The 16,631-nt window shown below is 32.3% G+C and overlaps 1 protein-coding gene across 1 annotated transcript; it reads right to left on the bottom strand.

Moving 5' to 3' along the window:
* Nucleotides 1-12,978: 12,978 nt before the first annotated feature.
* LOC143615326 (auxin response factor 23-like) lies at nucleotides 12,979-16,329 on the bottom strand. The gene is made up of 11 exons (XM_077088477.1): nucleotides 16,322-16,329; nucleotides 15,599-15,794; nucleotides 14,898-14,993; nucleotides 14,728-14,778; nucleotides 14,503-14,655; nucleotides 14,349-14,433; nucleotides 14,001-14,097; nucleotides 13,768-13,923; nucleotides 13,491-13,689; nucleotides 13,210-13,352; nucleotides 12,979-13,097 (listed from the first exon to the last, which is right to left on the bottom strand). Exons 1-10 carry the CDS (start codon nucleotides 16,327-16,329, stop codon nucleotides 13,272-13,274), a joined length of 1,122 nt encoding a protein of 373 aa, XP_076944592.1. The 3' UTR covers nucleotides 12,979-13,097; nucleotides 13,210-13,271.
* Nucleotides 16,330-16,631: the final 302 nt, after the last annotated feature.

Below are 16,631 nucleotides of genomic sequence, written 5' to 3' on the forward strand. Positions count from 1 at the left end.
ATTTTTAGAATGTAGGGGTAAAATGATCTTTGTTTATTCCAAAATAATATACAATAATGGTCATTCAACTTCAATCAAGTTTTGTTAATATATTAAATAGTTACACATTCCCCCATAATTATAAACCACCTACCCCACGACTTTTTAACTGTTGTAACTTTTTCACACGTTAATATACTTTGTAAAAAATTACACCATAAAAACAAGCATTCTGTTCTCTTTAATTCGAGTATAGTATTACTATAGTTTATTAATTTTTAAAAAACTAACATGTTACGTGATCAGTTATTACCGGCAGCGAGTCGAGCAGGTTCGGCTAATGGTGTTGGAACAAGTTAGGGTTGGAACAGGTTAATACAAAAAGGGTTAATTTAGTTCATGTCGAGATGGTTTAGATCGAGAGGGTTCATGTCAAAATGTTTTCGGGTCGGAACAGGTCCGTTAAAACTGAATGGGTTTTGAAATTAATGTACATTTAATCTTTGCTTCTTACTTGTCGCCATCAGTTACACGCGTTCAAGCATCAGTTACCTGGATGACATTGTTTATACATACTAGATTTCTCGCGTATAGGCATTATGTAGTGTGCTTACTGGCACTGGTTACACGTCCGAAGCCACGTTAAATGCATATCACCTTCGGGTTACGCACATACCGTTGCGATGTTACAAACATACTAACACCGGTTGCGTTTGCGCATACACCGCTGAATCGCGCGAGCAACTGACTAGTCTAGATTAAAGCACACCAATATTAGTAGGTTCTGAAATGGACGGGTCGGGTTGACTTGCAATCATTTTTTTTCTAGTTATTTCATTTATAAATAAATAGCGCACTATTTTGATTTTTGTTACAAATAAAATTCAACTTATTTGACATTTGACCCATGTTAGATAAAAACAATGTTTTAGAAACTGGACAATATTGGCCATCCAACCGAGAAATAAATATAAAAAAAACGGCCGGTTGTTTGCAAACCGGCTTTGAAACGGCAAAAAGAAACAGAAAAAACCAGTCGGGATAATATTAAATATTTTTAAAACTGAGTATATGTACAAATTGTCCATGCACCGCCTAATGATAAGTTTGACGCACTACCTTGTCGTTTATATATGTTTACTTACGTTTTCATTTCTTATTGAAACAATATGGGATGCGATATAGTTTTTCTTTTTTTTTAATTTTGAAGTGACAAGTGGCACTAAGATGATCCAATTAGCCAATTAGATGCCAAATAACACAATCATGTTTTTATTTATTATATTAGGGATTACGTTTGCATGCAGTATTTTTTTTTTTAAATTAAATTAAGAGTTAAGTTAAGTTAAATTAAAATTTAAAATTAGAAAAGAAGGAAAAAGATATTCATATTTCTCTAGAAAGTGAAGTTACACCCAGAACTCTAATTTAATTTAAGATATTCAATTTTCTTTTATCCAAATAATGTTGTTAAGTTCATTTCTTCTGGCATTGAAGGTTTTCTTGTTTTCCATATACACCGAAGAGTAGTAAAAAATCGCACGTATCACCATCTTTTACGTTGTTGCGCCCGAAACTGTCTTTGTTGCCTAACAAGATCCCTAATTGAGTTAAAAGACACATTTGAAATTTTACACCATGAAATCACACAGTCTCACACATGAAACAAGACCCTTTATGACAACAACAAATGATAAGCGGTTTCTTTCCTTTCCCCTCTTAATGTGCACAACGAATTAACATTTAATCCCTTCTTTCAAGTGCCATATTTGTCGACATTTTAACTATAGATAGTGGCGGACACAAGATTTAGTCTAATGGGGTCCTAACTTTTTGGTGTTCAAATTTTTCACAACTAAACATTAGAACTTTCGAATTGGTCTATGTTCGGGTCGGGTCAGAAATATAATAAAATAAAATATTATAATAAAAAAAAATGAACATTGCCTATTAAAAAAAATGTAATAAAAATACGAGGACCTCTACTCACCCAAAGGTCTGCGAACATCTCATTTTGGAAAAATATAACTTTGTGTTTAACTTGAACCTCTTAAGTTCTGGAATTGTTCTTCGTTCATTAACATTGAACCTAAAAACCTACCTGAAGAAACACTAATCGACCCCGGGCAAATTATGGATAATCTGGGGGTTAAATAGATGTTTCCCACGAGGGTTAGGTCCGGTAGAGAAGGATGTTCTTCAGATGACCTGCAAAACAAACACCGTGAGCTCGTCACTGAGAAGGGGGGGGGGGGTTCCTCCTTGTGACCACCCTCCGGCGTGAGAATCAGACTAGATTGCTCTGAATATAAGTGTATATTGAGAGAAATAGCTAGTGAAGGTAAAATACCAGATGATCCTACCGTTCCAAGGTGTTGGAGTATTTATAGCCGAAGGTAGGTTTCCAAGCAGGTACAGCCAGCTGTATAATATTCCTGTTCTACCAACTATGGGCTACGCACGTGCCATGCTGGTTGGTGGGTAGGCAGCGGCTGATAGTGACAAGGCCGGCTGTATACTGTTCCCTTTCCACCAACTGTAGGCTATGTGCGTGCCACGACAAGGGTTGGTGAGTAGGCAGCGGCTAATAGTGACAAACATTACTAGAGCATGCTCCTCCTCGTACTGTTGTCGGTGAACTGTCACCCTGTGATTGGTTCATGGGCTGCTTTGGTCAGATCTTGTCTATTTTGTCCATACCTTGGCAGGTATAGTACAAAAGATCTTCCAGAAACATACGGACTGGCTCATTTGGGCGGGAGTATTCCTGCGTTGCTCATTCCTTCAGGTGACACTGAATTATTGAGTGCCTTGTGCGTGTAGCCTTGCTATTAGTGCGGGTAGCCTTCCCTGATGGCTTGTATCCGCAGCTGCGGGGACAGGCGGGATACTTCACCATTGGGAGGCTTTCCCTGCGGGAACAGCTGGCGTACTGCGCGTAAGGTCTTTATCTCTGAGCATGGTGGGTCCTGCGGAACCAGTTGGTCCTTGCGCAAACGTCCCTCTTCAAGGTGAGTCCTGCGGGTCCAACTGTGCTCTGCTGAGACCTACCTCTTCACTACCTCAATTTTGTATAGAGTAAAAAATCTTTGTTTTTGTTTCATAATCTATGATCGCGAACCTTGAAACTTGCCTTCAAAAAAATCAATTGGAACAAAATGCCAGCTTTGAAATCATATGGAAAAACTTTGAAGTAAACGCTTGGAGTAAAAATTGAATAAACAGATTCGAAAGGGTAATCATTTCGGTAATTTCTTTCAACCAAAGAAAATCACAAAAGCAAATGGATACTACTAATCTAGCTAGTAAAAGAATGAAAACGGAGATGAAGCGTAGAAGCACATGGTATGAATGAATTTTAAGGAGAGTTTTGGAATTTTACATTTGTATATTTTAATTCCTTTGTCAATTATTTCAAAAATGGGATTGGAAAAAACATTGGCGTCTCAGGATCTCGACCCACATAATGTGGGTCCGCCCCTGACTATAGACACTCTCCGCCTACGGAAGTTTACCTTTAGGGGTACTTGGTTATTCCATTTCTTTCATGTAAACATTTTACCCTCTATAAACAATCTAAAGGCATGAACCGAGAAGAAGCCTGGTCCGCCCCTAACCATGACCATTGGTCACTCCTTGGCTTGGATCGTCTAGCTTAACCACATCAGTGGAATAATTCATCAAGCACCGGCATTATACCTCCACCACCATTTCAATAGCAAAGCAATGTAGTCGCTCGAACGCTCACAATTCCAAGTCCGCAAGGTCTTTTGAAGCCACTTTTTAGAAAGTTTTTAATGTTTTGGCCTTAAATGAAAACACATGTGAACTTGCGGAAGATCCTACTAGTCGAGGAGTGAGAGTGTGACCCATGAGTCCGTGACTTGTTGAGTCATGATCATAATTGTTCACTTGGACCCCATAATTTGGGCTTTTTGTAATTCTGTTTAATTTTTAGTTAAATTATTTGACACCAGTACATCACATTTAACAATACAATTATAGTAACTTCAAATTTAAGCATATTTCTTGTCAACCATCTATAAGTTTTGATTTTCTATTATTTATAATAACATAATTGTTCACTTGGACCCCATAGTTTTTGATTTTTTTTATCTATAGTATATTTTATAAAACACAAATTGATTAATTATTGTATTGTTAACGAAACCAAATTCCATTTTTAAAGTTTGGTTAAACGTCGGCCAATAGAACAAAGTATAGATCATTAAAATCCAATATCCATTATATTGTTAACAAGGCGGATGATAGTACATAAAAAGGTTATGTATACCAATTGAATGCTTTATATTCGGTTTGTGTTAACAAAATCTAGAGTTAATTACACAGAGTCACGGATGGTTTATATTATAAGTCGAAACTAATGTTCATTTCTTTTGTGAAATTATACATATGATCACAATTGTTTACTGAATCATAACATATGTGATCAATTTACTAATCTAAGAATTTTTTTTTGTTATTATGAAAAAAGGACAAGATATATTAGAGGCTTGCTACTAGAAAAAAAAGTTATTCTAAAACCTCAAAAATATGTATCCGTTTAGAATTCTTTAATATTTTTTCACAGTAAATATACCTTTGTCTTTGAAAAATACATTTGACATTTTTTCTCTTTTGAAAACTTGAACGTGAACCCTGACTATTTCAAGAAGAAAACCCTTTGAAATAATCTTCTTAACCACCCCACTAGATTGGTGATGGCGGTTTAGAATTGTCTATAGTATATTCGAAATCAATCATTAGTGTTCTCTTATTAAAAATATAAAATGTTTAATTATTTATGTACATAATAGTTAATATGATAAACAACAAATTCATGGTATATAGATATTAAAAAGTTGGATAACCAAACACATCATATATAAAAATAAAGTTAAATGCTAAATGCCAAAATGGTCCCTTAACCACTAGAAGAGAGTAGGAATGGCAATGGGTCAGGTCTGGGACGGGTCTAGGTATTTCCAGACCCGAACCCGATTATAAAAACCCGTCGGGTTTTTATCGGGTAATTACCCATCGGGTATCGGGTAAACCCGCGGGTTTCGGGCATACCCGTCGGGCACACCCAAATTAAACCCGTCGGGTTTCTATCGGGTTTTGACAATATATATATATATATATATATATATATATATATGTATATGTATGTATATATATTAAACTTTTCAAATGTTACGATGACCAGTTATCGGAACTAACAAAAGTAAACACACACACATATATATATATATATATTAATTTTTAATATTATTATATACTAAACATATATATAAATTATGCCGGGTATATTGGGTATATAATCAGGTAAATGGGTCAATTTTATCGGGTAATCGGGTCGGGTAACTGGGTATTTTATAAATCCCAAACTCGTCCTAGACCCGCGAAAAATTTCAAAACTAATCCCAAACCCGTACCAAACCCTAATGGGACGGGTAATCCCCGTCCAAATTATGTCGGGTTTCGGGTATTCCCATCGGGTTCGGGTTTAACTGCTATTCCTAGAAGAGAGTTGGTATAAATTATATCGAGTGCAGGGTTATAACAGGCAGACTCTTGCTTTTTTAATGTATAATAATTCTATGTTGATGAAATTAGGATCTAATCATTCATAAGATAGGATAGGATAGGGTATGGTGGGGGTGGGATATGGTAGTGTAGGGTGCTTATGTGTTTAAGGGAACACTTACAGGACATTTAGCCCTTATGAGGTGTTTTTTTGTCAAATGATAGGTAATGGGGGGTACAAAATAAAAGTTAAAAATAAGACCTAAATTTGGGGCCCATTGCCTTATAATAAGATTAATTTTTAGAATAAATACTTTATTTGAGGTTTTTTTTTATATTTATTATGTTCAAATATTTTATGTAAAAGATATCATAGTTTTTGCTCTTTATTATATTACGTATTAGTTTGAGGCCCGTGTATTACACGGGTAATTGATTAAAATTTTAATCATTAAGTTAAATACAGTCAACAAATTGATCATATATTGTTAATACAATTACAATTTACATTAAAATTACAGAAATTACATATCTAAGATTACACAAATATGTTAGAATAAGTAAAAACCATATTTTACACTACATTTTTGATTGTATTATAGATATGCATTGTTTATCAAAAAATTAAAATTTTTAGTCCGTGTGTACCTGTAACTCTTAATATGATAACATATAGGTCTGTTTATAACTTTTTATATAGTCACGCATAGTTCCCTGTGTGACAAAAATGGTTCTCAAGTACATACCAACTCTAGATAAATAATAATATATCCATGAAACTAATAAAGAAAATATTCATACACATAAAATATCATAGCTTTTAATCAATTAGTATGATGTCATCTGAGAACATCTGCCCATAACCTGAAACCCAACCCAAGAAAACCTGTACCCGAACCCAAACTAACCCGACTCGAGAAACTTGAACCCAAGAAAATACTAACCCGAACCTGAACCGAAGTAATTCGGGTTGGTTCTTGGGTCCGAATAAACTTTTAGTTTTAAAATCATATATATTTTTAGGTATTAAAGGTTAAGCCTTAGCAGCTGGCGTTATCAGGATTTGGTCCAAGTCGATTGTTCTCATACCACATATTATGAATCGATTGTTTATTGTTTTGAATATAAACCATAATAAACACTTTAATTATGTACTAACCAACATATAACACTAACATAACCTCAATTCATTGTATTTGTATAAAAATAAAATTAATAAGTTAATATAATATTAGAATTATATAAATAACTGATGAAAAAGATATTCTAGGTTTCAATATCTTAAATGATTTTTGGAAAATGGAAATAATAGAATGGGATTGAAACAAATTTTTGAATTAAAATATCAAATGCTTTTAATTAAATAATTTATCTTATAAGGGATATAAAAATAAATATATTTAAATGTATAAAAAATTATAAATCAAGTCATAAGACGTATGTTTATGAAGCATTTTGGTCTGAGTTATGAAAGAAAATATTGAAAACTAAATATTGTTCTTTTTATTACTAAAACTCTTTATACTACACAAAAAAGTCATATAAATATATGACAGATAGCTCATATAGTAAATCGTTAAACATATGGATTATAATTATAATATGCAACTTCAATAATCTAATGCTAAACAAAAAGATATATATAATAGGCATTCTTTATGTTTGTAATATTTATACAAAATGTTTGTAGAAAATTAACAAAATACACATTTTCAAATTTCAAATGCATATGAGAAAATTTTAAATCCAAATTTGAAACCAATCTTATATAAAAATTTATGCATTGTTGTTCGAATCCCAGCTTAAATTTTTTTTGTAGTTTACCATACAAATCCAAATTTTTCGACAACGATGCACATTTTTTTTATTTGCAACATGTGGCTTTCAAATTTTATTTTAATAGGCATGCAGCTCCAAGTACATACCAACCCTAGATAAATAACAATATATCCATGAAACTAATAAAAAAATATTCATACACATAAAATATCATAGCTTTTAATCAATTAATATGATTTTATTTGAGAACATTTGCCCGTAACTTGAAACCCAACCAAAGAAAACCCGTACCCGAACTCAAACTAACCCGACCTGAGAAACTTGAACCTAAGAAAATACTAACCCAAACCTGAACCGAAGTAATTCGGGTTGGTTCTTGGGTCCGAATTCTAGGTTTCGGGTTAACCCGAATAAACTTTTAGTTTTAAAATCATATATATTTTTAGGTATTAAAGGTTAAGCCTTAGCAGCTGGCGTTATCAGGATTTAGTCCAAGTCGATTGTTCTCATACCACATATTATGAATCGATTGTTTTTTGTTTTGAATATAAACCATAATAAACACTTTAATTATGTACTAACCAACATGTAACACTAACATAACCTCAATTCATTGTATTTGTATAAAAATAAGTTAATAAGTTAATATAATATTAGAATTATATAAATAACTGATGAAAAAGACATTCTAAGTTTCAATATCCTAAATGATTTTTGGAAAACAAAAATAATATAATGGGATTGAAACAAAATTTTGGTTTAAAATATCAAATCCTTTTAATTAAGTAATTTATCTTATAAGGGATATAAAATTAAATATATTTAAATGTATAAAAAAGTATAAATAAAGTCATAAAACGTATGTTTCTGAAGCATTTTTGTCTGTGTTATGAAAGAAAATATTGAAAACTAAATATTGATATTTTTATTGCTAAAACTCTTTATACTACACAAAAAAGTCATATAAATAGATGACAGATAGTTCATATAGTAAATCGTTATGCATGTGGATTATAATTATAATATTCAACTTCAATGATTTAATGCTAAACACCAAGATATATATAACATGTATTCTTTATGTTTGTAATATTTGTACTAAATGTTTGTAGAAAATTAAGAAAATACACATTTTCAGAGTTCAAATGAGTATGAGAGAATTTTAAGTCAAAATTTTAAACCAATCTTATATACAAAATTATGTACTGCTGTTTGAATCCCACCTTAAAAACAATTTGTAGTTTACCATACAAATTCAAATTTTTCGACAATGACGCACATTTATTTTTTTTATTTGCAACATGTGGCTTTCAAATTTTATTTTTACTGCAACTTCAATTTTGATATTTCCTTATTTTACCATTAATGTTAATGAATGGAGCAATTAGTATTTACATTTAATAAAAATAAACTTGAATTCACATATTGAAATTACTTAAAAGATAAGGACCATATATTGAAATTGGCTGAAAAAAAATGTGAGGAGATGTATGAGATTGACAAGTGGCATAAATTGTAGTCTTTTATTAGAATGTATAGATATTATTTGATTGTAAACGTTTACATAATAATAATAATAATAATAATAATAATAATATCAAATGCACATGATCTGTAAACAGCTAATTAATACACAAATCTCAAATTGAATATATTAAACATAAACCTTCAATCAATCTAATATCAAAATTCAATCAAAAGAGTTAATAATAATAATAATAATAATACCTAGTGAAGATGAGAGAAAGAGATTTAGGAGTTTTGAGGTCCACCGTTGTGTCGTATATGTATATATATAGTAGATATAGTGGAGAGGGGCGGTAGTAATGGCGGTGGTGGTGGTGGCCGTGGAGAGGGTCTATTTCGTTGCCAGCACTTGAGGTGGTGGTGGAGGTCATGGAGAGGGCCGATGCAAAGGCATACGTGATGGAGTTGGGATGGAATCTAGGTTTGATTGGATAAAAGATAAGAGGTTTGAATAACAAATAAAGTGGGTGGGTAATGACCGATGGAGTATCCATATTTAAGAAAATGGGTTAAAAAGTATGAAAATGGATGAGGGTGTGACAAGTGCCATATAGTAGTAGTTATTTATTAGAGTAGTAAGATTGTATAACAGTAATATATACACACTAGAATTATAACATGAAATTTGATATATAAAGCTATTAGTTTTAAAGCCCATGTAAAATACGGGATGATCTAAATAATTAAGTTATAAATAAAACAATACATAATGTATATAGAAAAATGTATTACATCTATACTTGTTTCATTATACATAAATTGATTTTATTTATATCACAAAATGATTTTTCCCAAAAAAAAACTTAAAAATAAAAAAAAATGTGCGTGCAAAAACATACCCAAGAACATTCCATTGATTGAAAATTTAATTTCAGTATCATATATGTATAATTGAAATAAATTCTGTTATGAATCAATTTCAAAGAATACTTCTCATATAATAATAGTTTTGAACTACACCATGAAAAATATTTTGATAAGTTTGAAGGACTTCTCGACTTTGTCAATTGACAAAAAAATAACATGTTAACCCGTTCAATTTTGTGAATGTTTTGCTTCACATGAACATAATTTTGTATGACAAGCTACACATACAATATTCTGATCATTATTTAACGAAATGTCAATGCTGACACAAATGTTTCTAATTAGATAAAAGTTGAATCATTGATAGGACTGGAGGTGGCATGTGGAAGTGTTTGTCATGTTTTTCTGAAATTTTAATAGTCATGGGAAAAATACTCAATATGCAAAATCTCGAATCTTTTGACTATTTCCAAAAATTTCCTTAAATATAAATTCGAAACCTAATCACATTTAAAATTCTAAATTTCATTTGTTTTACATTTTCAAATCAAAACTTTGAACACGTAACAAGTTTGACGAATGACGATACCTATTTGCATTCTCAAAATTTTAAAAATATTCAGAGTACCCATTTTTTACCCGTAACAAATTTGAGTCAAATGTAGTTAATTTGTACCAAATGATCTATTTATCAACTTTTAACTCATAACAATCAAATTTAAGTTCCATATAAAAACCCGAAGCAATCTTAGATAAAAAAACCCAAGAAACTAAATAAGATAAACTTTATTATATTTGAAAGTGATTCGTATATACTATCATTAAATTTAACACATATACGTATAGTTTATTATTAACCGAAAAAATAAATAGATAGATTTAAACCATATATTTACAATTTATAAATTATAAATTTATTTGACAATGTATAAAAAAACAAATAGATAAATGGATTTATATTAAAAATGGATCAATTTTTAAGCATATATTTATAATTAGGGATGAGCAAAATCGGTACCGAATCGGTACCAAAGTTTTAAGTTTCGGGATCGGTAGGGTACCGGTATTTTTTTTTTACAGTCTTCAATAATATACATAGTATAATAAGTTAACGATGACATTTAAAATGATATTCTTTTCAATATTTAACAAACACAATTTGTTGTTAATTTTTGGATTTCACCAAGTATGTTGTGAAATATATTCTAACAATGTACAATATGTAAATATGTATTTTATAACAGTGTATAGATATAATATAAATAGAGTTTAAAGAAAAGTGAATAATTTAATCATGTTATGAATATAATGTAAATATAGTGTAAAATGAAAGTGAATAATTATTGATCTATGACATATATTAGTTTTGGAAGGCAAAAAATTGTGAAGATTAACCACAAGTGTCCATAATTATTTTCTTTATTAGAATATGTAGATTATAAGTTGCAGCAGTCCTCTTACCTATAAAATTATTACCTGCAAAGAAAACTTGGGAAATTTATCTTTTCTTAAATTACAAGAACATTGTTACCGAGAAACTTACGGGACCACATCATAACTAATGAGATTTGGTAAAACATAATTTGCGTAGAGCATGTGGTCTCATAGATTAATTAAACAACTGGAAGTTGAATTCGAACCTAAGATCTGTGCTCGACTCGAGAGAGTCTAGTGCAATAGCACCGACATGAGTCAACTTAGGTACCCGGCTTGCTTACATAATACCAACTTATGCATAATCCAACGTCCAAATGTATTTTTAAAAAAATATAAGGAATTTGTTTTTAAGATTAGGTTGAAAATATTGGATATAATTTTGGGCATCATGACAGATTGGCTGCTGTTTTACAGCATTTAGTATATAGGCCTTTTCTTGCAAACCCAACACAATAAAGCCCATTATCTGCTTCCAATGGTTTTGATACCTTAGCTTTGAAAATAGTCAAATACACATAATTGTTTAAAAAGACAATAAAATGTGTGATGCATACGGAACCAGTTCCTATCATACCTGACCCACAGATACGACCTGGTATAGAATTTCTCCGCCGAGCCGTACCCGGAACCGGGAATAGCCGGTCAAAATCCGACCCGACCCAGCCCAAAACCCGAAAAAAACCCCGTCAAGTATCCGACTATATCCGGAACCAGTTCCTACCCGGCCTGGTTTTGACTTTTGTTGACAATACCCGGTCCCAGTTCCTGAAAATACTCGGTTTGTGCACCTCTATGTGTATGCATAATTTCCTTTATTCAGCTGAGGTTCACAACTGTTTTGGACTCAAAAGGGATCGATTTTGAAACGGTTTATAAGAGAATGATTTGATTAAAGCTGGTTTCTAACCGGTTTCAACGGACTTCTCAAATCGATTACAGATTGTAGATTGGATCAAGACCGAACCGTAACCAGTTTTTGGGTTGGATTGGTTTTGGTTTGCAAACTGGTTTTGGATTCCAAACCGGTTTCAGCATACACCTTTAGTTACAGCCATTAGTATTAGTTAATCCTTTTGTGTTTCAGACATTAATGATAATCAACCAGATTTAAAAAAATATTGAAAACGCATATCTGGTAGTGGTACGGTGTGAAAAGTGAATATGTAATCATGTAAATCTTCATTCACACGCCTGCTTGCGGTGCGCACATATAATGTATATATGTGTGAACCCTTGGGTGGACAAAAGTAAAATTGCACTAATTTTGACGTTATTTTACTAATCACGTGAAAATAACGTTAAAAGTGGCGGAAGGTTAATCAGGTATCATGTGGGTGGCGTTGATAGCCGAAAGACAAGGGCACATGCACCAATCAGCCGGTGTCCGATGATTGAGTGTTATGTGTCTTATGTCCAAGGCTTGATTCAAAACTACTATCGAGCCGGGGGTCTCACCGGAAGCAGCCTCTCTATCCCTATGGGATAGAGGTAAGGCTGTCTACATCTTACCCTCCTCAGACCCTACCATAGCATTGCTATTAATGGGATATACTGAGTACGATGATGATGATGTAAATCTTCATTCAAATATATAACTAAAAAATCATGAAAGATTATGAATCTGCACAAAGAATGCTATCACATAATATAAGTTTTAAAAGAAAATTTGTTATGACAAATAGCGCATCCTTATAAAAATAAATAAATTAAGACCTAATCTCGGATCTACTCTTCCTCTCGCCACCACGACCACCATGATTCAAATCAAAATCTTATCTTGGTTCCAATGCTCACCCACCTAACACATAAAAGGTCGCCAAATGGACGGGTCAGATAATGGGTTCAGGTGAAAAACGTTCACTTTCTAGATAAGAAAAAAAAATAACCCAGGTTGGATTGATGGATTACAGAATAAGTAGAGTAGAAATACCTTTAATCAATCTCTTCCATATTTTCATCATTTTGGCGAGAGGAACTACCAATCTCGAAAACAGAGGGGGTCAACCCTTGACTTCGCAAGCCACCCGCTTGATTATTGCCTGTCACAACTTTTTTTCATCAGAGTATTGCAAAGAACAGAAAATGAAAGTTGGTTTATATAATGAAGAAATATTTTAAATCTTCGTGACAAACCAAAAGAGAAATGCCAACCATTGGTTCTTGCAAACGGAATGTTACAAATGACGGGCTCAAATGGCATTGACCAACCAGCATTAAAACCGAGAGGTTGGATCTCCCACGGAGAAAACCCTGGGAGGAAGCAGATCACTGGATGGTGAGGCATCCCATTTAACCTGCAAGAATTTTAAAAATTAAAATTATATATAGCATGTTCTATCACAAAGATACTTAGAAAATCATATAATAAAAAGATGAAATTTAAAAGTTATGAATGATCCCTCAACAACGGAAGAAACTTATTTAATTAATACCTCAAGGCATCTCCATTCAGAATTTCGCCACCTGACAGGATCACTATCTCCCCTTGCAGTTATGGTCCCCGAAAACCTGATTATGTGTTCAGGGTCTTTTCCATTACAAGCCATTTCAAAACGCATCCCAGGCACATAATTAATTTCAAGTGCTTCCGTGACGACATTGTAAGGAACTATATAAGGAGAAGTACACATCCTGCAACCAGTAAATCCATAAATCGATTTAATAATAATATTTGCTTTTCACTAAAAAGCAAAGAAGGTGATTAATTACCTAGGATGGTAAAGTACGGTGAAGTTGCATCCTGTCGTAGTGGCCACAAAGGCTTCGGATAGAATGCCAAGTCGCATACTTAATCCGGATAAATCTATGCATTCTCTGTGTATCCTGACCGCTCGTTTAACGCCGATGTAAAACTCACTTCGGTGTCTGTCAAAAGAATATAAACATTTTGTAAAATGAAAAGATCTATAAAAACAAAAGGAGAGGAAAGGAAATATACTTACAGTCCTCTGATGAAGATGCAAGTGTCACCTGCTTTAAGGTTTTTTCCCTTCACAAACTCTTTCCAACCTGTCACTAGTGAATGCCTCTTTGGATTGCCTGTACTCGCAAACAGAAATCAATTAACTCTTGTGTAATAAACTCACAAAAAAGATCCAAATAATATTCAGCTTGTGTAGCATTAGCGTTTGATTTCAAAAGTCCCGAAAAATCTTTCACTAAAAAAACTAAAAAGGTACTAAATATTCTAGAACATTACTTGTAGTTAAAAACCACAAAATTTAGCAGCATTACACACAAAACGCTTTTCATTCCAATGAACTTTATAATATCGAAAGGGCAAGCATTACCACGAAAAACATGTTCAAATCCCCATCTAGCTCCATGTATATCCGTCGCCGCTAAAGGTTGGGATACTTGATCCTGGCTCACATCCTGCACAGATGACATTAGTTAAAACAGTGAATAATAATTATCATCTCTAAAACATATGACGGCTTGTACCAAAGGTGGAAGTGCTTTTGCAACATCAGCTTTGGGTAAGCCGCATCCCCCAAGCCCACTTGCGTCTGAAACGGCAAGAATCTTCCGGAAACAATTTAATGAATTTTTTACAGGAATACTTCTGGCGCGTCCTGATCCCCCCTCACCTTCACTCTAGATAAAGATCCATATTACATAATCAATCCCACAATATAAAAATAACAAATAAAAAATAAACGCCCTTACAATCCGTAGCAGCACAAACTGAGCAAACACCTCATCAGTGTCGGGGTTTGCCTGCAAAAAAAGTACAACTGAAAATAAGAAGACTGCAAAATATATACAAGATTAAAACACCTAAAGTTAAACAATAGTCAAATACAATGCATTGGTCAAAGTCAAAAGTCAAAACATACCTTTAATGTAACATCAACAACCTTGAAAGGAACTTTTGCCGGTAACCCAAAGGTTAGCAGAGTTGGATCATCCCTGTCCGCAACGAATGCATTTACCTAGCAGGGTTATAACAGTGACAGGTTTAGACAAAATGAAACTAAAAAATAAAAAGTATCAAAAAAAACTTTGTGGAATTTCAATACAGCTGGATTTCTCAGTGTTGCAATTTTCAAAGAAATTAAAAATCATAAGTAATAATTATTTTTTTAACCAATTAGTGAAGCATGTACATAACTACATATCAGTGGCGGCTTCAAAAATCTACATTAAAACTGCGCCAGGTAAAACAATGAGCTGGGTCAAAATGATTAGCAAATGATATACAAAATAACATAAACGTCTATGATAACAAGTGTAGATGTATTCAACTTTTCTTTACCAAAAAAAATTCGTAACTCCTTATAGAACTATAATAAATTAATAATAAATAATTAATTAGCATTAACAAAAATGTTATTTCAACAATTTCAGTGCAATTCCAATACCCATTCCAACTTGTTTAAACAAACATAAAATAAAAATAATAATAATAATAATAATAATAATAATAATAATAATAATTATGGAGTTATTTTAAAGTGTATTAAATGTGGTCGAACAATAAGATTACAAAAATAATACTCAATTCAACTATTGTGCAGATGAACAAAGAAAAATAAACCTGCTCGATGTGGCCCTGCGGGAAGTAAAATACCCTGTCACCAACTTGAGGAATTTTAACATCAAGGCCAGCACATTCATGCCATAGTTGCTCATAAACATTAACATCACCATTACCTAAAACTAAAATCAATATAGCAAACGAATTATTTATTTTTGTGTTTATGATGAGAGAAAAAAATAAGAATATAATAAAACTTTAATAAAAAATTGTGGTTGTGGACGGAAATATCCAAGACAATATTAATTTCTGTGTTTATGTTGTGAGAAAAATATAACGGAAACCAAACTTTAATCATAAAAAGAAGATATTTCATAGTTTTTCGGGATCTATATGCATTGCTTGAGAGTTACGCATCAATAAAAACATGAATTTAACTTCAAACACATTAAATGTATGAACACCCTGATTACTTAAAGGAATTCACTTTTGAGAACTCAATTTGTTATGAATTAATGTCCTTTTTGGATTAAAACTGGTTACGGATGTTCATAGAAATGTCCTTTCTTGTTACAGATGTATATAGAAATATATATATATACACATATATAAACAATCTGAATGAAAATTTTCATCAGATCATCATACAAAAAATAGATTCTTGAGATCCTGAAACTTAAAACCATAAAACAAACAAAACTAATCAAACAAAAACACAAAGGACCATTGTGCCTCCCAAAAGCTTCAAACCAACAAATTTAATCAAAGCCCCAAAGAACATACCACGCCATTTCAAGAAATCAGCAAAATGAAATAAGATTATAAAAAAATATCGATAAGAAAAAACGATTCACCTATGTTTTGACTTGAAGAACCCATCTTTCTTTCTGATCTTAGGAAAATGAAAAGCACAAATAATATGAACAAACAGACTAAAAGAAACTTGCTATTCGCCTTTTCTACCACTATACGCCTTATATAGCCAACTCTTTACAATGAGGTTAAGTTATTATGTAGGGTAGGGTTCCAGGCAGATAGTGCCTCAAATCACGGATTAAATTTTCGAAAGATCATGCTTTACACACTAGTATAA

This window comes from Bidens hawaiensis, unplaced genomic scaffold (genome assembly GCF_021521415.1).
Source record: "Bidens hawaiensis isolate Kalapana, Puna unplaced genomic scaffold, B.hawaiensis_p1.1 tig00042465_1, whole genome shotgun sequence".
In the NCBI taxonomy this organism is placed as follows: domain Eukaryota; kingdom Viridiplantae; phylum Streptophyta; class Magnoliopsida; order Asterales; family Asteraceae; genus Bidens; species Bidens hawaiensis.

What these genes read in the sequence shown, in the direction of transcription:
- LOC143615326 (XM_077088477.1), bottom strand. An exon ending in CAAAAGCACTTCCACCTTTG is followed by an intron (nt 14,434 to 14,502) that starts GTACAAGCCGTC and finishes TCATCTGTGCAG; the next exon opens with GATGTGAGCCAGGATCAAGT. An exon ending in ACCGTACTTTACCATCCTAG is followed by an intron (nt 13,690 to 13,767) that starts GTAATTAATCAC and finishes TACTGGTTGCAG; the next exon opens with GATGTGTACTTCTCCTTATA.